Here is a 24735-nt window from a genome sequence, read left to right on the forward strand (position 1 = left end):
AAAATCTTTGAGGAAAACCTGGATCAAATCAAATTGTATTTGTCACATGCGCCAAATACAACAGGTGTAGAGACCTCACCGTCAAATGCTTACTTACAAACCCTTAACCAACAATGCAGTTCAAGAAATAGATATAAGAAAATATTAACTAAATAAACTGAGGTCAAATAAAAATAAAAACATTAAATAAAATCAAAAAGTAACACAAGAAAATTACATAACAATAACAATGCTATATACAGTGGGTACCGGTACCAATGTCAACGTGTGGGTTTACAGGTTAGTCGAGGTCATTTGTAAAGTGACTATGTATAGATAATAAACAGCGTGTAGCAGCAGTGTAGGCAGGGTGGGTGGGGGGTCAATGTAAATAATCCGGGTGGCCATTTGATTAATTGTTATAGTCTTATGGCTTGGGGGTAGAAGCTGTTAAGGAGCCTTTTGGTCCTAGACTTGGAGCTTCGGTTCCGCTTGCCGTGCGGTAGCAGAGAGAACGATCTATGACTTGGGTGACTGGAGTCTTTGACAATTTTTTGGGCCTTCCTCTGACACCGCCTAGTGTCAGAGTACCTGGATGTCAGAAAGCTTGGCCCCAATGATGTACCGGGCCGTTCACACTACCCCCTGCAGCGCCTTACGGTCAGATGCCGTGCAGTTTCCATATCAGGCGTTGCCATATCAGTCTACTTTCCAACAGACACTAGGAGACAAATTCACCTTTCAGCAGGACAATAACCAAAGACACAAGGCTAAATATACACTGGAGTTGCTTACCAAGACAACATTGAATGATCCTCAGTGGCCTAGTTACAGTTTAAAACTTAAATTGGCTTAAAGATCTATGGCAAGACTTGAAAATGCCTGTCTAGCAATGATCAACAACCAACTTGACAGAGCTTGAAGAATTTAAAAAAGAATAATGCTCAAATATTGTACAATCCAGTTGTGCAAAGCTCTTACAGACTTACCCAGAAAGACTCACAGCTGTAATCGTGATTCTAAAATGTAATGACATTAATGTTTCATTTTTTATATATTTTTTTCCTTCCACTTTGACATTACAAAGTATTTTGTGTAGATTGTTGACCAAAAGTACAAAGAAATACATTTTAATCCCACCTTGTAACACAACAAAATGTGGAAAAAGTCAAGGGGTGTGATAACTTTCTGAAGGCCCTTCACACAGAGTCACACAGAGACACACACACGCCCACACAAACACATGTTTGTGCGTGTATGGGTTAAGCGTGTATGGGTTAAGGTGTTTGAGATGTTGAGTTCAGTTTTTGGAAACAGAGAGTGAAAGTGAGAGAAGCAGGGGAAAGGATAAAGAGGGGAGAGGAGGACACACTGTGTTCAGTAGAGCATATATACAAGTGTGTTGACGTGTCCCTTTAGTCAGGGAATACCATGGCAGCTCCAGGACTGTCAGGCACTACTCCTCAGAGACCCATACTGTCACCCGTTCCTCTCCTCCACCTCTCTTCTTCCTCTACCCCGAACAACCTTCCCTTTCTCTACCCACTCTTTCCTTCCTCTCGTCTATCCCCTCACCTCTCCTTCTCTCCTAACCCCCCACCCCTCCTCTATCAATTCCACTCCTCTCCTCTCTTCCCTGTCCTCTCTTCCCCTTCTGGCTTTTTCTCTCCCTCTCATCTCCTTTCCCCCTCTCCTCCTCCCTTTCCTCTCAGCACTGTCGAGACAGGACATCTGTACATGCCCAACACTGATCGTAACAGACATCTGTTCCGCCCCTCACTACGAGACAGGAAGAGACAGGATTGGGAAAATGCTACAAAACTCAAGATTGAATTATGCAAGAGCTCTAGAGCAGAAACAAAATGGAGGATGTCAACAGCAACACAAATATTTGACCCTGCTGGTCATCTACGAACATTTCAACATCTTGGCCATGTTCTGTTATAATCTCCACCCGGCAAAGCCAGAAGAGGACTGGTCACCCCTCATAGCCTGGTTCCTCTCTAGGTTTCTTCCTAGGTTCTGGCATTTCTGGGGAGTTTTTCCTAGCCACCGTGCTTCTACACCTGCATTGTTTGCTGTTTGGGATTTTAGGCTGGGTTTCTGTACAGCACTTTGAGATATCAGCTGATGTAAGAAGGGCTTTATAAATACATTTGATTTGATTTGACAAATAACCAGTGAAATAGCACAGTATCTTACAAATACTTCAACCCCATGCTGAAGAGGCCTACTAAATAAGAGTCAGATAGTGACTCACATCCTTTCTCCTTCACACCTGCAGTTACTGAAGCCACCAGGTGTGGATGAAGCCTAGAGGTGACTAAGAGGCTCTTTGATAGCTAGGTCCATTCCACCACAAGCCGTTGTGACAGTGTGACGGGGAGAAGAGGCTGGTGTTGACACTCACAGTTCGATGGCTTTGTTCCACATGATGACGTAGCCTGAGAGTGTGAAGGACTCCACGTTGACGATGTGGATGTTTCCTTTCTCTGTGCCGATGTACAGCCATTTACTTTGGAAGGGCAGGTGGACGAACGTGATCCTGGAAGACGGAGAGAAATGAGAAAGTTGATGTAGGAGTTAAGAGACACAGAGAAATAGAGACACAGAGAGGCAGTACAAGTAGTAGCATTAGACAAAGAGAGAGAAAAAAATAGAAAGTTTTGCTGATGATATCCTATTTGCATTTAAAACAAAGAAACGGTGCAGTTTAAGAATCTTCCTTGTTTTCTACAGTGAGCTAAAAATGCTGAGCTGAGACCAAGGTGACGGTGGAGGTGTTTAAAACTCTATTGGGCACCTAATTACCGGACTGATATGAGAGAAGAGGACTGGACCAGAACACATGTTACCCTTCCTTCCCTGCTCTCCATTTATCCATCTGTTTAACCTCTTGGAACTATAGGGGGTGCTGTTCCGCATTAGCATATTTGTGTCTCCAAATTAAACTGCCTCGTGCTAAATTCTTGATCGTACAATATGCATATTATTGTTATTATTGGATAGAAAACACCTTCTAGTTTCTATAGAAGTTGAAATTTTGTCTCTGAGTTGTACAGAACAATTTCTACAGCACTTTTCATGACAGGGTTCAGATTTCAATTTTTTTTACCTCTGATCTGGGGTCTGTTTTTAAGGCGACAGTGAATGCTATGAAGAAACCGACACTGCCTACGTCTTCCTCTGGGTGTCTGTACGTCATCACGCTTTCAATGGAATCGATGGGATATTCACAGCCAGTATAAAAGACCAAAATGTATAGAGACCGCCCTTTCTCGTCGTGCGCCTGAAGCGTGAAGGGCATCGGACCTGCCTCGTTCCAAATCGTTTTCTAACCAGCAATATTTCTCCGGTCATGTTTTTACTCGTTTTAGGTGTTAAAAACATCATAATGTAGTTAATTTGAACCGTTTTATAGCAATTTATATCCGTTTAGTGCGATTTTTTTGGAATTTATTTGTTGTGCACTCTGAAACTTTGGACACGTTTTGGGGTGTCGGTCGTTGGTGGTGGACATTTCGAAGGACAGAGGACATCTATCGACCAAAAGACGTTTATAACATAGAAAGGATACATTGCCCAAGAATCTGATGGAAGAACAGCTCAAAGTAAGCAATATTTAATATGATAAATCGTGTTTCTGTCGAAATATTTTAAACGCATATTTCGCCATTTTGTTTGGTATAGCTTCACTTGGCGAACCCTGTATTGAAAAGTAAGGATAATTTTAAAAATGTAAATCAGCGGTTGCATTAAGAACTAATTTGTCTTTCGATTCCTGTAAACCCTGTATTTTTTAGTCAAGTATATGATTAGCTATTAATTAAACTAGATCACTCTGAAAGATGGCGACCGACATTTTCAGGCTTGTTTTGCTACTATTTTCATTGTGTAACCACGGTTTTGTATGGCTAAATATGCACCTTTTCGAACAAACTGTATATGTATATTGTAAAATGATGTTACAGGAGTGTCATCGGAAGAATTCTGAGAAGGTTAGTGAAAAAATTAATATCTTTTGGCGATGTTGACTTTTATCGCTCACTTTGGCTAGAATCAATGCTGGGCTGCTATGTGCTATGTGCTACGCTAATATAACGATTTATTGTGTTTTCGCTGTAAGACACTTAGAAAATCTGAAATATTGTCTGTATTCACAGGATCTGTGTCTTTCGATTAGTGTATGCTGTGTATTTTTACGAAATGTTTGATGATTAGTAGTTAGGTAAACACGTTGCTCATTGTAATTATTCTAGTCCATTTGTGACGGTGGGTGCAATTGTAACCTATGGCAGCTACCTGAAATATGCACATTTTTCTAACAAAACCTATCCCATACCATAAATATGTTATCAGACTGTCATCTAATGAGTTTTTTTGTTGGTTAGGGGCTATAAATATCTTAGTTTAGCCGAATTGGTGATGGCTACTGGTGTTGGTGGACAAATAAAAGATGGTGGATTATGCTAATGTGTTTTTAGGTAATAGATGTACATCTTTACATATTGTGTCTTCCCTGTAAAACATTTTAAAAATCGGAAATGGTGGCTTTATTCACAAGATCTGTATCTTTCATCTGGTGTCTTGGACTTGTGATTTAATGATATTTAGATGCTACTATCTACTTGTGAAGCTATGCTAGCTATGCTAAACAGTGTGTGGGGGGTGGGGGGTGCTCCCGGATCCGGGTTTCTGAGGCAGTAGAAGTTAATCTTCATTCTTTCATCAATTTGTCCAATAATTCCACTCGTCCTTCAACCATCAAATAATCCATTCATCCATCTCTCTATGTGAAGTTTAATGAACGGTCAAAAGCTTTTGAAAGCTACATCAGTCTCTACCTGAGTCAGCTTCTACCCCCAAGCCATAGGACTCCTATTAGGACTCCTAAATACTCATGACTGCTAAATAGTTCATTACTGTTTACCCAAACTATCTGCACTGAATCTATCTTGCACTGACTCTATGCACAATCACAAGACTACACACTACCATATACATATTCACACACACTGCACTGACACTCACACAAAGCCCATGCACATTCACTACATACGCATATGCATACATAACACACACACGCATACCGACAACACAAACACACATACACACATACCTCCACCTTACCTGTCACCCTAGACCCACTTATATTTGCTGACAATGCAATCGCCATCACACTGCCTTATCCCATCTGGACCAGAGGAAAACCTATGTAAAAATGCTGTTTATTGACTATAGCTCAGCATTCAACACCATAGTACCCTCCAAGATCATCATTAAGCTCAAGGCCCTGGGTCTGAACCCCGCCCTGTGCAATTGGGTCCTGGACTTCCTAACGGAGCGCCCCCAAGGTGGTGAAGGTAGGAAACAACATCTACACTTTGCTGGTCCTCAACACTGGGGCCCCACAAGGGTGTGTGCTCAGCCCCCTCCTTTTTATTTATTCGCTACCCGCTTCAGCACTCGGTGGCCCTGTTCTGGGAGCTTGTGTGGCCTACCACTTCGCGGCTGAGCCGTTGTTGCTCCTAGATGTTTCCACTTCACAATAACAGCACTTACAGTTGACCGAGGCAGCTCTAGCAGGGCAGAAATTTGATGAACTGACTTGTTGGAAAGGTGGCATCCTATGACGGTGCCATGTTGAATGACACTAAGCTCTTCAGTGCGGGCCATTCTACTGCCAATGTTTGTCAATGGAAATTGCATGGCTGTGTGCTCGATTTTATAGACTTTATAGTTTTATAGTCAGCAAGGGGTGTGGCTGAAATAGCTACTCATTTGTTAATGTAGTGTATATAAATTGGAGTGCTTTACAACAGGTATTGCCTCTAACTCTGTTGGAGGAGAAGTAAAGATATTAACATTCTGTTTGCTCCCCTGTTGTTTCTCTATGTCAAGGTCTTTTTTGACGCTCACACACACACACACACACACACACACACACACACACACACACACACACACACACACACACACACACACACACACACACACACACACACACACACACACACACACACACACACACACACACACACACACACACACACACACACACACACACGCCTCCAACTCAATCATGAAGTTTGCAGACGACACAACAGTAGTGGGCTTGATTACCAACAACGACAAGGCAGCCTACAGGGAGGAGGTGAAGGCTCTGGGAGTGTGGTGTCAGGAAAATAACCTCTGACTCAAGGTCAACAAAACAAAGGAGACTTCAGGAAACAGCAGAGGGAGCACCCCCCTATCCACATCGATGGGACAGCAGTGGAGAAGATGGAAAGTTTTAAGTCCCGGGCATACATATCACTGACAAACTGAAATAGTCCACCCACACAGACAGTGTGGTGAAGAAGGCGCAACAGCGCGGACCAGAGACTGAAAAACAGCTTCTTTCTCAAGGCCATCAGACTGTTAAATAACCATCACTAGCACAGCAAGGCTGCTGCCTACAATACACAGACTTGAAATCATTGGCCACTTGGAATGGAACACTAGTCACTTTAATAATGTTTACATATCTTGCATTACTCATCTTATATGTATATACTGTACTCTATACTATATCTTATACTATGCCGCTGTCACGACTTCTTCCGAAGTCGATGCCTCTCCTTGTTCGGGCGGTGCTCGGCGATCGACGTCACCGGTCTTCTAGCCATCATTGATCTATGTTTCATTTTCCGTTGGTTTTGTCTGGTCTTCTTACACACCTGGTTCCAATCCCATTCATTAATTGTAGTGTATTTAACCCTCTGTTTCTGATTGTTATGTTCATGTTCTATGGATTGGTGTGCGACGGGTTCTTGTACCCACATTTATTTTATTATGGACTTTGGTTTTGGAGTTTATGTTTTAAGTTATTAAAATACTCCATTTATACCAAGTTTAATTCTCCTGCGCTTGACTTCCCTGCCACCTACATACACGACGTGACAGCCACTCTGACATTGCTCATCCATATATTTATATATTCTTAATTCCTTTACTTAGATTTGTGTGTATTAAGTATTTGTTGTGAAATTGTTAGATATTACTGCACTGTCGGAACTAGAAGAACAAGCATTTCGCTATACCCCCAATAACATATGCTGAACCTGTGTATGTGACCAATACAATTTGATTTGATACCAACACAACACAAACACACACACACTTTTGCACTCATCATATGCTGCTGCTACTCTGTTCTTTATTTTACTTGAATTATTATCTATCCTGACGTCTAGTCCCTTTACCCTGCCTTCATGTACATATCTACCTCAAATACCTTATTATTATCTATCCTGATGTCTGGTCACTTTACCCTGCCTTCATGTACATATCTACCTCAAATACCTTATTATTATCTATCCTGATGCCTAGTCCCTTTACCCTGCCTTCATGTACATATCTACCTCAAATACCTCATACCCCTGCACACTGATCTGGTACTGGTACTCCATGTATTTAGCTCCATTCTTGTGTATTTTATTCCTCGTGTTACTATTTTTCTTTGTATAATAATTGTTTTAACCTCTGTATAGTTTGGAAGGGCTCATAAGCAAGCATTTCATAGTTAAGTCGACATCCGTTGTATTCGACGGATATGACATACAATTTGATTTGATTTGATTTGGCATATGACCCAACGGTCATCTAACCCCACTAGTTATTTTGACCCGGAATCAGAACTGTCTTTATAACAAGCCATTCTCAAGTCCTCCTAATGGTACATGAATAAAACAGGACCAAAGTAGGTCAAACCGGTCTTCCAATCAGGACTGATATACCTGAACCAAGCACTTCCGATCAGAACCACACTCTCTCAGGGAGTGCTTTCACATGTTGACCTTAAATTTCACATGTGGAACCATATTTTCAAATGTATTACATTTAGAGTTCACATGTTAACCTGTGAGGAGAGTAACATGAGAATAACATGAAAAACAATCACATGAAAAAACATTTTGCAGTTTCACATGTAGGAAAACTCCACATGGGAAAATCTCACTTTCACATGTGGAATTGCATATTCAAATGTAAAAAACCTTCACATGTGAAAATCTAATTAGCAGTTTTACATGTGAGAAACATTCACATGTGGAATTGCAAGTTCACATGTTGGGGTGAAATAGTGTTATTTTCCTCACGTGAAAAGGGGGTGTTAAGATATTCCAGTAGCAATGTTTCCACATGTGGAATAGCAAATTCATTAAAGCCACTCTGTAAAAAAGGTTACTTAGCCTACCTGAGTACTATAATTGAAGTGAGTCAAAAAAATAAATAATCTTATTTCTGAGCCATTCACTCCATTATTATTGTAGTCCTCCATGGTTTTGCAATGATATACATGTGTACTTAGCACTACCACTAGGGAGAGGCATGCGGAGTGTTCCTGCAGCAGGCACGCTCCTCTCTTCGTCATACATTTTAGAAGGTAACTTTTTATGACATTGGTTGCAAGCTAATTGTTAACCGCTAGCTACCTCAGTGATAGGCGATAGCTAGCTCTGCATTTTGTCTTAGCTAGCTATTTATGGCTTCTGTTATTGTTAGCTGTCTATTGGTTTTTGTTACTTTGGATACACAGGCCTAAAAGGGATTTTAATGTATTTTAAAATGTGTGAATGTGTTTGCTATTGGAATGAATGTAAACAAATACTTTTACATAATCAAAAAACAACTGACATTGAGGTTAAAGAAAGTGTGCTTTATCAATTACCAGATTTTACTAACCGTTACATTGGACGAAATCAGACGTCAATATTATTGTAATGGTCTTTATATAAAACTCTTAAAAAAACAGCTCAATTTGTGATTAATCGTGATCACTGCAAATCCTGCGATTCATTCGATTAAATGTTTAAACGTTTGACGTCCCTATTTTGAATTGAACTGTCAATACGCTGAGATTGAGAGAAATTGATAATAAATGGAGTTGGGGCTCCCGAGTGGCACAGCGGTCTAAGGCACTGCATCTCAGTGCTAGAGGCGTCACTACAGACCCTGGCTCAATGCCAGGCCTTATCTCAACTGGCCATGATTCGGAGTCCCATAGGGCGGCGCACAATTTGCCCAGCGTCGTTAAGGTTTGGCCGGGGTAGGCCGTCATTGTAAATAAGAATTTGTTCTTAAACTGACTTGCCTAATTAAATCAAGGTAAAAAAAAAAGAGAAACACAGTGTCATTTCTCTTGTCTAATGTTGAAAATATTGGCTGCTCCCATGGGAAACCCAGGTTCTAATCCCACCGGTTATGAAAGCACATGTGAAATGTAGAATATCATGTGACATTTTGGGAAACTATGTGTCTCTGAGTGGTGAGAAATGTCAGAAAAAAAAGAAGAAAAGAATCGGGATAACACTGGAAAAATTTACATCTGAAAGCCCATCCATTATTTTTTTTTCACATGCATTTTTTTCTCATTTCTCTCTCTCTCTCTCTTTCTGTCCAAGTTCCTTTCCTCCTCTTTTCCTCCTCTCCAATTTTCCCCTCTCCCTTTCTCTCTCTCTCTTCCTGTGTCCATCTTATGGATTCTCTTTTTCACTTGCACCTCAAACCCAAACCCCCTCCATCCTTTCTCTATGTGTTTTTCTCCCTCTCTGTCTGTCTCAGTATCTTTCTGTCTGAAAGGCAGTAGTGAGAAGCAATGCATACTGTCAGACTGTAGACACACACAAGCATACACACACACACCTGAGTAGAGCTGGTGCTTGTCTCCGCTCCACTACTCTGCAGTACCATGAATATATTCATGGGGTTGAGGAGAGGCGTCGGGCTGCTCGACATGCATCACACACACATACACACACCCACATACACAAACACAAAGCATAAGAACACTTGCGCACACCAATATACTTACATACCAAAACCCAATCGCTCATTCATGCATACACACTTGTTCACACACACATGCATATCTAGTCATGACAGCTAGTGGCGTTATCACATAGCCATTAGGTGGGAGGCAATTGATTTCAGGTGTTGTGCCATAGACCCATCTGCACTATCAGATGTGACTGTGTGTGTGTGTGTGTGATTGTTTTTGCATACATAGCATATTGTATGTGTGTGTGTGTGTGTATGTGCGTGCGTAAAGTGTCTTGCGAAAGTATTCACCCACTTGGCATTTTTCCTATTTTGTTGCCTTACAACATGGAATTAAAATACATTTTCGGGGGGTTTGTATCATTTGATTCACACAACATGCCTACCACTTTGAAGATGCTGTGAAACAAACAAGAAATAAAACTGGAGCGTGCTTAACTATTCACCCCCCCAAAGTCAATACTTTGTAGAGCCACCTTTTGCAGCAAATACAGCTGCAAGTCTCTTGGGGTATGTCTCTATAAGCTTGGCACATCTAGCAACTGGGATTTTTGCCCATTCGTCAAGGCAAAACTGCTCCAGCTCCTTCAAGTTGGATGTTTAAAAAAAAAAAAAAAAAAAAATCCTTCATTTAACTAGGCAAGTCAGTTAAGAACAAATTCTTATTTTCAATGACGGCCTAGGAACATTGGGTTAACTGCCTTGTTCAGGGGCAGAACAACTGATTTGTACCTTGTCAGCTTAGGGATTTGATCTTGCAACCTTTCGGTTACTAGTCCAACGCTCTAGCCACTAGGCTACCTGCCGCCCCACTAGGACACCTGCCAGGTTAGGCTGGTGTACAAAAACGTTTAACTCATACCGCAGATTCTCAATTGGATTGAGATCTGGGCTTTGACTAGGCCATTCCAAGACATTTAAATGTTTCCCCTTAAACCACTCGTGTTGCTTTAGCAGTATGCTTAGGGTCATTGTCCTGCTGGAAGGTGAACATCTGTCCCAGTCTCAAATCTCTGGATGACTGAAACAGGTTTCCCTCAAGAATTTCCCTGTATTTAGCGCCATCCATAATTTCTTAAATTCTGACCAGTTTCACAGTCCCTGCTGATGAAAAACATATCCACAGCATGATGCTGCCACCACCATGCTTCACTGTGGGGGTGTTGTTCTCGGGGAGATGAGAGGTGTTGGGTTTGGCCAGACACAGCGTTTTCCTTAATGGTCAAAAAGCTACAGAAAACCTTCTTCCATATGTTTTGGCGAACACCAAATGTGTTTGCTCATTTTTTTCCCGAGGGGACGGACTAAAGTTAAACTGTTACACTGTTTGCTTGGTGGTGCCCCTTTCTTACTGGTGTTGCAGACTCTGGGGCCTTTCAGAACAGGTGTATATATACTCAGATCATGTGATAGATCATGTGACACTTAGATTGCACACAGGTGGACTTTATTTAACTAATTATGTGACTTCTGAAGGTAATTGGTTGCACCAGATCTTATTTAGGGGCTTCATAGCAAAGGCGGTGAATACATATGCACGCACCACTTTTCTGTTTTTAATTTTTTTTAATTTTTTTAAGCAAGTTCTTTTTTTAATTTCACTTCACCAATTTAGATTTTTATTTTGTATGTCCATTAAATTAAATCCAAATAATATCCATTTAAATTACAGGTTGTAATGCAACAAAATATGAAAAACACCAAGGGGATTAATATTTTTGCAAGGCACTGTAGTCAACTGCCAATGTTAACTTTTTTTATTGGGGCTATGACAGTCGATTACAAATCAGTACTTTTGACATTATTTTCACAGTACTTTTGACATTATTTCAATCTGAAGACAGTAGGGGGTGAATACATATGCACGCACCACTTTTACATTTTTTTTTAATACGTTTTTTGAAACAAGTACTTTTTTACATTTCACTTCACCAATTTGGACTATTTTGTGTATGTCCATTACATGAAATCCAAATAATATCCATTTAAATTACAGGTTGTAATGCAACAAAATAGGAAAAATGCCATGGGGGAGGAATACTTTTGCAAGGCACTGTACGTGTGTGTGAGATAACTAATCGAGGGTTCCCCTGGTACACACTTAGCGACATGTTTAGGGTTGATTGGAAAGGAAAAGTAAGGAACATAATTGTACATGAGTTTGTCTAAGTGCTTTTACATCTCACAAGAGCCTATCATATCTATAAGAGAAGATGCTTCTCCGGGATGATTCCAGCTTTAAAGGTGCTACACCTAGAATGTCTCCGAATTTCTCCCGTATGTGAAAGCTAGGTGAATTGCAACAGCACTAGGCTGCATTCAAAACCAATCTCCCTCCTCCCCGTAACATGGCAGAGACGTTCGGCTTTGGTCCACCAGCTTCAAACAGCTGTAAAAACAATACTTTTTTTATTGGAAAATATATTTCACACTGATTTAGATGGCACAATGATTCTCACATAAAATGAAATTGAGCGAACAGTGTAGAAGTTTTGCAACCAGGAAATGACGATTTCTAAATGATAACACAGCCAAAGTCAAAACAGCTTTCCCATTTTGACAACAGATGGTTTCACACCAGAGGAAACAGATGTCATTCCAGGGGACATAGACCCTTAATAACCTTCTATAATGACCTTTTTAGACTTATTTGATCAAATAACAGTTATTTGCATTAGGCCTATTTGTATCCTGTTGCAAATTGTATCTTTTTAAGTGGTTCTGAGTGCAATTTTTCCATATTCATTCTCCCACGCCTGGTTGCTCATTCTCGGCAGGTGACCATTGATTGCTCTGGCGACCTCTGGGTCTGTCTCTGCCACCTGGGGAGGTTCTGGTTCTTTTACCTGGCGCTAGTCAATCAATCAATCAAATGTATTTATAGAGCCCTTTTTACATCAGCACTGTCACAAAGTGCTTATACAGAAACCGAGCCTAAAACCCCAGAGAGCAAGCAATGCAGATGTAGAGGCTTGTTGGCTAGGAAAAACTCCCTAAAAAGGCAAGAACCTACTGATGGTGCATGTAGACATTGGGGACTGGTTGTGGTGCTGCCATTCCAGGTTCTCACTCCCTGGATTAGACCATTCATCCCCTTGGTCCCTCTCTGTCTGTCCTATCAGTTTCACTCATCCTGACTGATTGGCATACGTGATCCGCCTTGGGAGGGCCCCCATCAGGGGTGCCTCTTTTCACCCTGCCTCGAATTCAAATTGGCCTGTCTCACATCGAACAAGACTCAATCGACCCATCTGTCTCAGTGGTCAGTTTCTCAAACCCCATCGTTGGCTATGTTGTGCGTTATACTCCAAAAACTCTCCAATGGAACACCTCTTGAGTGGCGCCTCGTCTCCCGTGGCTTTGGCTGTGGATAGGCTGTGGCCTCCCACTGGGCGAGCGCGAGTGTGCTTGGGTCTCCTTCATCACTGGAGGACTGTGCCCCTGTGCCTCGCTGCGTGCCCAGGTAAACCTCAATGATGTGGGGGGCTACCTGGTTGATCCTGCCAGTAGCATATTATTGTCCCAAAGACTAAGCCATGCAAGTCTTAGTACACACAATCGGAACAGTGAAACTGTGAATGGCTCCAACTTTACTTGCATAGCTGTGGCAATTTTAGCTCGAAGATATGCCAACAAGCGCTGACCTTCGGGATGCGTGTATTGATCAAAACCCATAAGTGGTGCTCTCGGGCGCCCTGGATGCTTTTGGTGACGCTTCGTGGTGCTGGCGTCTAATGTGCATGTCTGCACTATCAACTTTCAATGTTACTTTCTGTGCCTACCATGGTGACCATCAGTAAAAGGGAATCAGGGTTCAAAGAATCGGCTGCCACATCCAAGGAAAGCAGCAGGTGCGCATATGATCTACTCCCGACTCGGGGAGATAGTGACGAAAAATAACAGCACAGGACGCTTTCGAGTCCCCGTATTTGGAATGAGTTGCCTACACTTTAAGTCACTTTAAAGAGGATCCATTATTGATGATCAGAACTGATGGTTGGAAGCATTTTTACAGTGGTCAGAAACTTCTGAAAGTTTCCAACAGTGGTGGTTTCTCTAATGACTGCCTCGCCTGGTTCACTAACTACTTCTCAGATAGAGTGCAGTGTGTCAAATCGGAGGGCCTGTTGTCCAGGCCTCTGGCAGTCTCTATAGGGGTGCCACAGGGTTCAATTCTCGGGCCGACTCTTTTCTCTGGATATTTCAATGATGTTGCTCTTGCTGCGGGTGATTCTTTGATCCACCTCTATGCAGACGACACCATTCTGTATACATCTGGCCCTTCTTTGGACACTGTGTTAACAACCTACAAACGAGCTTCAACGGCAAACAAACCCTCCTTCCGTGGCCTCAAACTGCTCTTAAATGCTAGTAAAACTAAATGCATTGACAAATTTCTTGTCAACAAACTATAGTTTTGGCAAGTCGGTTAGGACATCTACTTTGTGCATGACACAAGTAATTTTTCAAACAATTGTTTCGAGACAGATTATTTCACTTATAATTCACTGTGTCACAATTCCAATGGGTCAGAAGTTTACATACACTAAGTTGACTGTGCCTTTAAACAGCTTGGAAAATCCAGAAAATTATGTAATGGCTTTAGAAGCTTCTGATAGACTAATTGACATAATTTGAGTCAATTGGAGGTGTACTTGTGGATGTATTTCAAGGCCTACTTTCAAACTCAGTGCCTCTTTGCTTGACGTCATGGGAAAATCAAAACAAATCAGCCAAGACTTCAGCCAAAAAAACTGTAGACCTCCACAAGTCTGGTTCATCCTTGGGAGCAATTTCCAAACGCCTGAAGGTATCACGTTCATCTGTACAAACAATAGTACGCAGGTATAAACACCATGGGACCACGCAGCCATCATACCGCTCAGGAAGGAGACGCGTTCTGTCTCCTAGAGTTGAACAAACTTGGTGCGAAAAGTTCAAATCAATCCCAGAACAACAGCAAAGGGCCTTGTGAAGATGCTAGAGGAAACAGGTACACAAGTATCTATATCCACAGTCAAACGAGTCCTACATCGACATAACCTGAAAGGCAGCAACAGCAAGGAAGAAGCCACTGCTCCAAAACCAACATAAAAAAGCCAGACTATAGTTTGCAACTGCACATGGGGACAAAGATGGTACTTTTTGGAGAAATGTCCTCTGGTCTGATGAAACAAAAATAGACTGTTTGGCCATAATAACCATCGTTATGTTTGGAGGAAAAAGGGGAGGCTTGCAAGCCGAAGAACACCATCCCAACCGTGAAGCACGAGGGTGGTAGCATTATGCTGTGGGGGTGCTTTGCTGCAGGAGGGACTGGTGCACTTCACAAAATAGATGGCATTATGACGAGGAAAATTAGGTGGATATATTGGAAGCAACATCTCAATACATCAGTCAGGAAGTTAAAGCTTGGTCGCAAATGGGTCTTCCAAATGAACAATAACCCCAAGCATACTTCCAAAGTTGTGGCAAAATGGCTTAAGGATAACAAAGTCAAGGTATTGGAGTGACCATCACAAAGCCCTGAACTCAATTCTATAGATAATTTATGGGCAGAACTGAAAAAGTGTGTGCGAGCAAGGAGGCCTACAGTCCTGACTCAGTTACACCAGCTCTGTCAGGAAGAATGGGCCAAAATTCACGCAACTTATTGTGGGAAGCTTGTGGAAGGCTACCCGAAACATTTGACCCAAGTTAAACAATTTAAAGGCAATGCTATCCAAATATTAATTGAGTGGATGTAAACTTCTGACCCACTGGGAATGTGATGAAAGAAATAAAACCTGAAATAAATCATTCTCTCTACTATTATTCTGACATTTCACATTCTTAAAATAAAGTGGTGATCCTAACAAACCTAAGACAGGGAATGTTTAACTTGGATTAAATGTCAGGAATTGTGAAAAACTGAGTTTAAATGTATTTGGCTAAGGTGTATGTAAACTTCCGACTTCAACTGTATGTCAATAAGGCATTTCTAAACACCTGTTTTGACTTTGCTATTATGGGGTATTGTGTGCAGATTGATGAGAAATGTTTTATTAAATAGATTTTAGAATAAGGCTGTAACGTAACAAAATGAGGAAAAAGTCAAGGGGTCCGAATACTTTCCCAATGCACTGTGTATATATTTTTTACTTTAAAGCTGGAATCCGTAATAGTGAAAGAGTCTGTTTGCGATATTACAATAAAGTTCCCGCATATAATGAACACTTTTCCCCCTCGGAGCATGACATGTGCTGTAACAAAAACAATAACGGTAGTGGGGCGGCCAGTGGCGCTGTTTCCCCGTACTGCGGATACCATCTTTCATTTTAGAATCATATTTTTTGTAATTTTAATTTGTCCAAATGGCAGCTACCCAAATACACATACACAAAATATTTGTGTACCCTGTCCTCCGTCTTTTACATAACTCACTCAGCCCTACGTCCGGAACTACATCTCCTCCTTCTGCGAAAGAAGGGATGAAAATAGAAATGAAATGAGGAGCAATGCACTGTGTGTGCATACGTGCATGCCTTTGTATGTGTGGGCTGTGTTGTTAAAATGTAGCTGGCCAATGAAGTCCTCTGTCCCCACTCTCTTAGACGTGGGTTATTTAAAAGCATGCCCTTTATTTGGCTGTGCTGTCAGATCAGCTTTGACTTGGGGCCTAAATGAGAGTTCTGGGTAGAGAACTAACCGGCCCAGCCCAGCCTACACAGAACCAGTCCCAGACCAAACACATGTGGTTCTCCACTCCCTTATAGTAAGTAACCCAGTGCAACAGATTTTTTATGAACTATGTAGTGGATTTGTTCCTCCAGTATGCAGTATATCTTGTGGTTGGGGTTCTGTTTGTGGAGACTGCGTGTGCAGAAAAAACGCTGAAAAGCCTACATCTGCAGCCAGGAGGCGACAGAGTCCCCACAGCCACAATGACTTGGCAAAACTCCTCTCCTCTCGTTTCCTTTCATCTCCTCTCATCCCCTCTTATCTCCTCTCCAATCCTCTTCTCTTCTCCCCTCCTCCTGTTCTCTCCTTTCCTTTCCTTTCCTCTCTACTCCTCCCCTCACCTTTCCCTCCTCTCTTGTTTCCTCCCCTCCTCTTCTTTCCTCCATCCCCTCTCACCGACCCACTGACGGTGCCACTACTTTGTGAATGGTCCACAGTGCTCCAACAAGACTTTCTCTGTCCTCATCTCCGCATATCTAATGACCCTGGATCAGTTACAGTTGTGGCTGGGAGGGATTTCTGCAACACATCAGCTATTTTCTGATCAGTCGCTGGTGAAGGAGAGGAGACAAGGAGATGGCAAAGGAGATGACGAAAGAGACGACGAAGGAGACGACGAGGAAGGGGGAGCACCCGGTTGAGAGATTGGGGACATGGTCTTTCTCTAATCCTGAACAGTAGTTTGTCGTTGATGTTGCTTCAAAGTTGTTACTTCAACACCATTTATCAGTGTCACTTAGAGGTGTGATAAGTGAACTCGGGTCGGCTGTGCCCGTTTCAAAAAACATCACAAGAAGTGTGTGAGCATTTCAGTCACACAGAATATCAAAGAAGCGAGGGGATGACCACATGTGTTATCTCTACCTTGACCTACACTGGCACACCTATACTGTCTAAACTAACCATATGGGAAAGAATAGTTTCCTCTTCCCCTCATCCTCTCCTCAGCTCTGTGGGAATTTGTCTCGTTGTCTCCCGGGGTTCAGTGTACAGGACTGTTGAGTTCACTCCTGTTGCTCAGGGAGGCAGGCAGGCTGTGTTTGAGTGCCACGCTCACTAAATGTCACACACAGTCACAGACTCGGCAGGAACACATTCAGCCTGTAAAGACACTGCCGGGCACCTGTCCGTCACATCAGCAGCGATTAGCTCTGACGGTTAACCCCTTCCCCTATCAGACTGAGGGATCATGGAAGGAACAACGTTATTGGCTCTGATGCTTAAGCCCTGTGTGTCACTGGAGCAGACAGTTGACCCCTCCCACTTGAAGTGGGGTGATTCTGCCCCCCAGTAACTTGCTATTTGACTGCAAAGTTATTGAGTCAACATTTTTAAAAGCACTACTGATGCTTTCTAATAATTTGATGAATTACCCAATTAAACTAAGATTACATAATTCAGAATAGTATCAGCTAACAGCTTGGAAATGCTCAAAGAACAGTGTGTGTGTGTGTGTGTGTGTGTGTGTGTGTGTGTGTGTGTGTGTGTGTGTGTGTGTGTGTGTGTGTGTGTGTGTGTGTGTGTGTGTGTGTGTGTGTGTGTGCGGTCACATCTGGACCCCATGTTGGGGCTGGGTAGGAGCGATTGATCGGAATATTCTAGTTGCTGGGTTGGAAAGAAGGAGAGGGGGAGGAGGATGAAAGAGGGAGGATGAAAGAGGGAGGATGAAAGAGGCAAATCAGGTGCACATGTGTCACCTCCTTTACCCTGGGGCGGGACAGGACCGACAGATACCCTTTATACATAAGCCTTGGTTTATATAGAGCAGAACGATTGCCAGTGAACAGACAGGAGCATGCAACACGCTACTAAACACAAGACCACCTCCATTCCTGTCATTATTGAAAGAGATTGTAATATCTCACATCTCAAAATAGGACTACTTAATGTTAGATCCCTCACTTCCAAGGCAGTCATAGTCAATGAACTAATCACTGAGCATAACCTTGATGTGATTGGCCTGACTGAAACATGGCTCAAGCCTGATACATTTATTGTGTTAAATAAGGCCTCTCCTCCTGGTTACACTAGTGAAATATCCCCTGCGCATCCCACAAAGGCAGATGCACAGATATTTCAATTAACCCCCCAAAAAGATGGCGTTCTAATATTTTAGCTTCTAGTCATGAAATCTACGCAGCATACACAATAACTTTGTACAGCCACTGTACTGTTTACAGGGCTCCTGGGCCATGTACAGCGTTCCTCATTGAGGTCCCTGAATTCCTAACGGATCTTGTAGTCATGGCAGATAATATTCACATTTTGGTGACTTCAATATTCACATGGCAAAGTCCACAGACACACTCCAAAGGCTTTCGGAGCCATCATCGACTCAGTGGGTTTTGTCCAACATGTCTCTGGACCTTACGCATTGCCACAGTCATACCCTGGATTTAGTTTTGTCCCGTGGCATAAATACTGTTGATCTAAATGTTTTTCTTCATAACACTGGACTATCGGACCACCATCTTATTATGTTTGCAATCGCAACAAATAATGTGCTTAGACCCCAACCAAGGATTATCAAAAGCCACGCTATAAATTCTTGGACAACCCAAAGATTCCTAGATGCCCTTCCAGACTCCCTCCACCTACCCAAGGACGTCAGAGTACAACAATCTGTTAACCTCCTAACCTAACCTGAGGTTCGATCCCAGGCTGTGTCACAACCAGCCGTTACTGGGAGTCTCATAGGGCGGAGCACAATTGGCCTAGCGTCGTCCAGGTTAGGGGAGAGTTTGGTTGAGGGGGCTTTACTTGGCTCATCGTGCTCTAGCGACTCCTTGTGGCGGGCCAGGCGCCTGCAGGCTAACCTTGGTCGGCAAGGTGAATGGTGTTTCCTCTGACACATTGGTGCGACTGGCTTCCGGGTTAAGCGAGCGTTGTGTTAAGAAGCGCGGCTTGGCGAGTCATGTTTCGGGGGATGCATGACTCGACCTTCGTCTCTCCCAAGCCCGTCGGGAAGTTGCAGTGATGAGACACGATCGTAATCAAAACATTGGGGAGAAATAGAGGGTATACGTTTTGTTTATTTTTTATAATAAAAAATAATAATATCGTCCTATATCGATCTTCCATTCCTCTCACAATTTGGGAAAAATATGTTGTGCAACAACTCCCTGCCTTCCCGAAGACAAATAATGGATACAAAACGCTCCGGTCTGGTTTTAGACCCCATCGAAGCACTGACACTGCACTTGTGAAGGTGGTGCATTACCTTTTAAAGGCGTCAGACCAAGGTTCTGCATCAGTCCTCCTACTAGACCTTAGTGAAGCTTTGGAGAGATTGGAAACCCTAATAGGTCTACACGGACAAGTTATTGCCTGCTTTACAGTGCCTTGCAAAAGTATTCACCCCCCTTGGCGTTTTTCCTATTTTGTTGCATTACAAGCTGTAATTTAAACAGGTTTTAATTTGGACTTCATGTAATGGACATACACAAAATAGTCCAAATTGGTGAAGTGAAAAAAATTACTTGTTTACAAAATAAATGTACAAAAGAAAGTGGTGCGTGCATATTTATTCACCCTATTTGCTATGAAGCCCCTAAATAAGATCTGGTTCAACCAATTACCTTCAGAAGTCACATACAGTAATTAGTTAAATAAAGTCTACCTGTGTGCAATCTAAGTGTCACATGATCTGTCACATTATTATCTGTCACTGTTCTGAAAGGCCCCAGAATCTGCAACACCACTAAGAAAGTGGCACCACCAAGCAAGCGGCACCATGAAAACCAAGGCGCTCTCCAAACAGGCCAGGGACAAAGTTGTGGAGAAGTACACATCAGAATAGTGTTACAAAAAAAATATCAGAAAATTTGAACATTCCACGGAACACCATTAAATCCATTATAAAAAATGTAAAGAATATGGCACCACAACAAACCTGCCAAGAGAGGGCCGCCCACCAAAACTCACAGACCAGGCAAGGAGGGCATTAATCAGAGAGGCAACAAAGAGACCAAAGATAACCCTGAAGGAGCTGCAAAGCTCCACCACGGAGATTGGAGTATCTGTCCATAGGACCACTTTAAGCTGTACACTCCACAGAGCTGGGCTTTACGGAAGAGTGGCCAGAAAAAAGCCATTGCTTAAAGAAAGAAATTAACAAACATGTTTGGTGTTCGCCAAAAGGCATGTGGGAGACTCCCCAAACATATGGAAGAAGGTACTCTGGTCAGATGAGACTAAAATTGAGCTTTTTGACCATCAAGGAAACGCTATGTCTGGCACAAACCCAACACCTCTCATCACCCCAAGAATACCATCATGCTGTGGGGATGTTTTTCATCAGCAGGGACTGGAAACTGGTCAGAATTGAAGGAATAATGGATGCCGCTAAATACAGGGATATTCTTGAGGGAAACCTGTTTCAGTCTTCCAGAGATGTGAGACTGGGACCTTCCAGCAGGACAATAACCCTAAGCATACTGCTAAAGCAACACTGAGTGGTTTAAGGGGAAACATTTAAATGCCTTGGAATGGCCTAGTCAAAGCCCAGACCTCAATCCAACTGAGAATCTGTGGATTGCTGTACACCAGCGGAACCCATGCAACTTGAAGGAGCTGGAGCAGTTTTGCCTTGAAGAATTGCCAAAAATCCCAGTGGCTAGATGTGCCAAGCTTATAGAGACATACCCCAAGAGACTTGCAGCTGTAATTGCTGCAAAAGGTGGCTCTACAAAGTTTTGCCTTTGGGGGGTGAATAGTTATGCACGCTCAAGTTTTCAGTTTTTTTTGGTCTTATTTCTTGATTGTTTCACAATAAAAGTGGTAGGTATGTTGTGTAAGTCAAATTATACAAACCCCCCAAAAATACATTTTAATTCCAGATTGTAAGGCAACAAAATAGGAAAAATGCCAAGGGGGTGAATACTTTTGCAAGCCACTGTAGATCTTATCTGTCGGAAAGAAATCAGTTTGTCTTTCTGGATGGTTTTTCCTCTGACAAATCAATTGTAAGTTTCCGTGTTCCTTAAGGTTCCGTTTTAGGACCACTATTGTTTTCACTATATATTCCACCTCTTGGTGATGTCATTCGAAAACACAATGTCAACTTTCACTGCTATGCAGACAACATACAGATGTACATTTTTATGAAACATGGTGGAGCCCCAAAATTGCCAACTCTGGAAGTCTGTGTTACAGACATAAGGAAGTGGATGGCGACACATGTTTTACATTTAAACTGACACAAAACAGAGATGCTAGTTCTAGGTCCTGAGAAACAAAGAGATCTGCTATTTGATCGGACAATTAATCTTAGACGACTGTACAACCATCAAAACTGTGAAGGACATCGGCGTAACTCTGGACCCGGATCTCTCTTTTGACGAACACATCAAGAATATTTCAAGGGCAGCGTCTTTCCACCTTCGTAACAATGCAAAAATCGGAAACCGTTTGTCCAAAAAGGATGCAGAACAGCTCATCCACGCTCTAGATAAGACTACAGCAATGCTCTACTACCCGGCTACTACCCGGCTACCCGGATAAAGCACTAAATAAACTTCAGTTGCTAGAATCTTGACTAGAACAAAAATATTTGATCATATTGCTCCAGTGCTATTACACTGGCTTCCTGTTAAGTCTAAGGCTGATTTCAAGGTTTTACTGCTAACCTACAAAGCATTACATGATTTGCTCCTACCTACAGTATCTCTCTGATTTGGTCCTGCCGTACATATCTACACATAAGCTATGGTCACAAGACACAGGCCTCCTTATTGTCCCTAGAATTTCTAAGCAAACAGCTGGAGGGAGGGCTTTCTCTTTTAGGGCTACATTTTTATGGAATGGTCTGCCTATCAATGTGAGAGACGCAGACGTGGTCTCGACCTTTAAGTCTTTACTGAAGACTCGTCTCTTCAGTAGGTCCTGTGATTGAGTGTAGTCTGGCCCAGGGATGCAACGGTGAATGGCAAGGCACTGGAGTGACACACCGCCCTTTCTGTCTCTGCCTGACTGGCTCGCCTCTCTCCACTGGGATTCTCTGCCTCTAACCCTATTACAGGAGCTGAGTCACTGGCATACTAGCGCTCTTCCATGCCGCCTCTAGGTGGGGTGCATCACATCGTGCCAGGCTTTTTTTTTGCTATACTCGACTTAAGTGGGTTGAGTCCCTGACGTGATCTTCCTGTCCGGTCTTGCTCAGGCTCGTGCAGTGGTGGAAATCTTTGTGGGCTATACTCATCCTTGTCTCAGGGTAGTAAGTTGGTGGTCTGTTGATATCGCTTCTAGTGGTGTGGGAGCTGTGCTTTGGCAGAGTGGCCCTGTCCGGGGGCATTGTCTCAGCCTCCAGTATCTATGCTGCAATCGTCTATGTGCTGGAGGGCTAGGGTCAGTCTGTTCTACAGTCTGCTCCCTCTAATTCTCCCATCTCTCTCTACCCGGAAGAGTAGAGTACAGTTGAGTAGAGTAGAGTAAGAGAGAGAGAGAGAGAGAGAGACTCATGCATACACACACACAGAAACACAGAAAGACACAAAGAGAGAGACACAAAGAGAGAGAAAGAGAAACCTAGGAGATTCCAGGTTTCTTACCTCTCTCTGTTGAACTTGAGTGAGTGGAGGATGGCGGGCCTCTTCTGCCTCAGGTTCCAAAGGTGCACGCTGTCATCTGCCAGAGCACTCACCAGCGCCCCCTGTGGCAAAAACGGAGAAGACAGCATTTACACACAGGTAAACATCAGTACACAATGCACACACAAGCTTGCAATGGCATTTCTCCATCTGGTGAAAGAGGCTGAATTGCAAGCAGGAAAGTCACAAAGACACGCATACACACACACAGGCACACACATCTATAGAGATACAGGAGTGTTTGAGATGTCTTGGAGTGGAGAAGAAAAGAGATAGAAAGGGGGTTTAGTGGGGTAGAGAGCGAGATAGAGACAGTGTCAGTAGAGGACGTCTGGTGCTGGATGAGGTGTGTGTTCCTGTCTTCACTACTCACCTCGTTGATGAGAAACTGTAGCGAGATGACAGCGGCTCCACTCTCATGTTGACAGTAGCACTCCACACCTGGACGACCAAACCTGATAGGATCTCCGTCAAGGAATCAACCAATGGAGAAGAAGGTGGGATGGATAAGAAAGGAGATAGAACCACACAATGAACTAGGAGACTCTTTGCTTGCTATAGGTTTCGGTCCTTACATGGGCTTTTGGAACAGAACAACCTATGTTTTGCTCTGTTATTCTGTCATGACCAAACATTGGACAGGTTAGAGCCATTCGACAGTCCACCCACAGTAAACGCCAAAGTACATTTCAGTAGTTTATCTACACTATACATACAAAAGTATGTTGACATCCCTTCAAATGAGTGGATTTCTGCCCTGCTAGAGCTGCCCCGGTCAACTGTAAGTCATTTAACATTTAAGTCATTTAGCAGACGCTCTTATCCAGAGCGACTTACAAGTACATACATTCATACTTTTTTTTTTTTTTCTTTTCTTTTTTTTTTGTACTGGCCCCCCGTGGGAAACGAACCCACAACCCTGGCGTTGCAAGCGCCATGCTCTACCGACTGAGCTACACAGGGCCCCGTGTTGTTAAGTGTTGTTATTGCAAAGTGGAAACGTTGAGCAGCAACAACGGCTCAGCCGTGAAGTGGTAGGCCACACAAGCTCACAGAACGGGGCCACCGAGTGCTGAAGAACGTGAAAAAACGTCTGTTCTCGGTTGCAACACTCACTACCGAGTTCCAAACTGCCTCTGGAAGCAACGTCAGCCCAATAAATGTTTGTCGGGAGCTTCAAGAAATGGGTTTCCATGGCCGAGCAGCCGCACATAAGCCTAAGATCACCATGCGCAATGCCAAGCGTCGGCTGGAGAGGTGTAAAGCTCGCCGACATTGGACTCTGGAGCAGTGGCAACGCGTTCTCTGGAGTGATGAATCACGCTTCACCATCTGGTAGTCCGACGGACTAATCTGGGTTTGGCGGATTCTAAGAGAACACTACTTGCCCGAATGCAGAGTGCCAACTGTAAAGTTTGGTGGAGGAGGAATAATGGTCTGGGGCTGTTTTCATGGTTCGGGCTAGGCCCCTTAGTTCCAGTGAAGGGAAATCTTAACACTACAGCATACAATGACATTCTAGATGATTCTGTGCTTCCAACTTTGTGGCAAAAGTTTGGGGAAGGCCCTTTCCTGTTTCAGCATGACAATGCCCCCGTGCACAAAGCCAGGTCCATACAGAAAATGGTTT

The 24735-nt window shown here is 42.9% G+C and overlaps 1 protein-coding gene across 12 annotated transcripts in view; it reads right to left on the reverse strand.

The window, feature by feature from the left end:
- The window catches only part of LOC129817154 (syntaxin-binding protein 5-like), a 177026-nt gene that overhangs the window by 90761 nt on the left and 61530 nt on the right, over positions 1 to 24735 (reverse strand). For all 12 annotated transcript variants that reach the window (XM_055872113.1, XM_055872110.1, XM_055872108.1 and 9 more), the window contains exons 3-5: positions 23479 to 23560; positions 23067 to 23167; positions 2390 to 2524 (exon numbers count right to left, since the gene is read on the reverse strand). In XM_055872113.1, the coding sequence (XP_055728088.1) occupies positions 2390 to 2524; positions 23067 to 23167; positions 23479 to 23560 (318 nt within the window). The remainder of the gene's footprint in view (positions 1 to 2389; positions 2525 to 23066; positions 23168 to 23478; positions 23561 to 24735) is intronic.

This window comes from Salvelinus fontinalis, chromosome 20 (genome assembly GCF_029448725.1).
Source record: "Salvelinus fontinalis isolate EN_2023a chromosome 20, ASM2944872v1, whole genome shotgun sequence".
NCBI classification, from domain to species: domain Eukaryota; kingdom Metazoa; phylum Chordata; class Actinopteri; order Salmoniformes; family Salmonidae; genus Salvelinus; species Salvelinus fontinalis.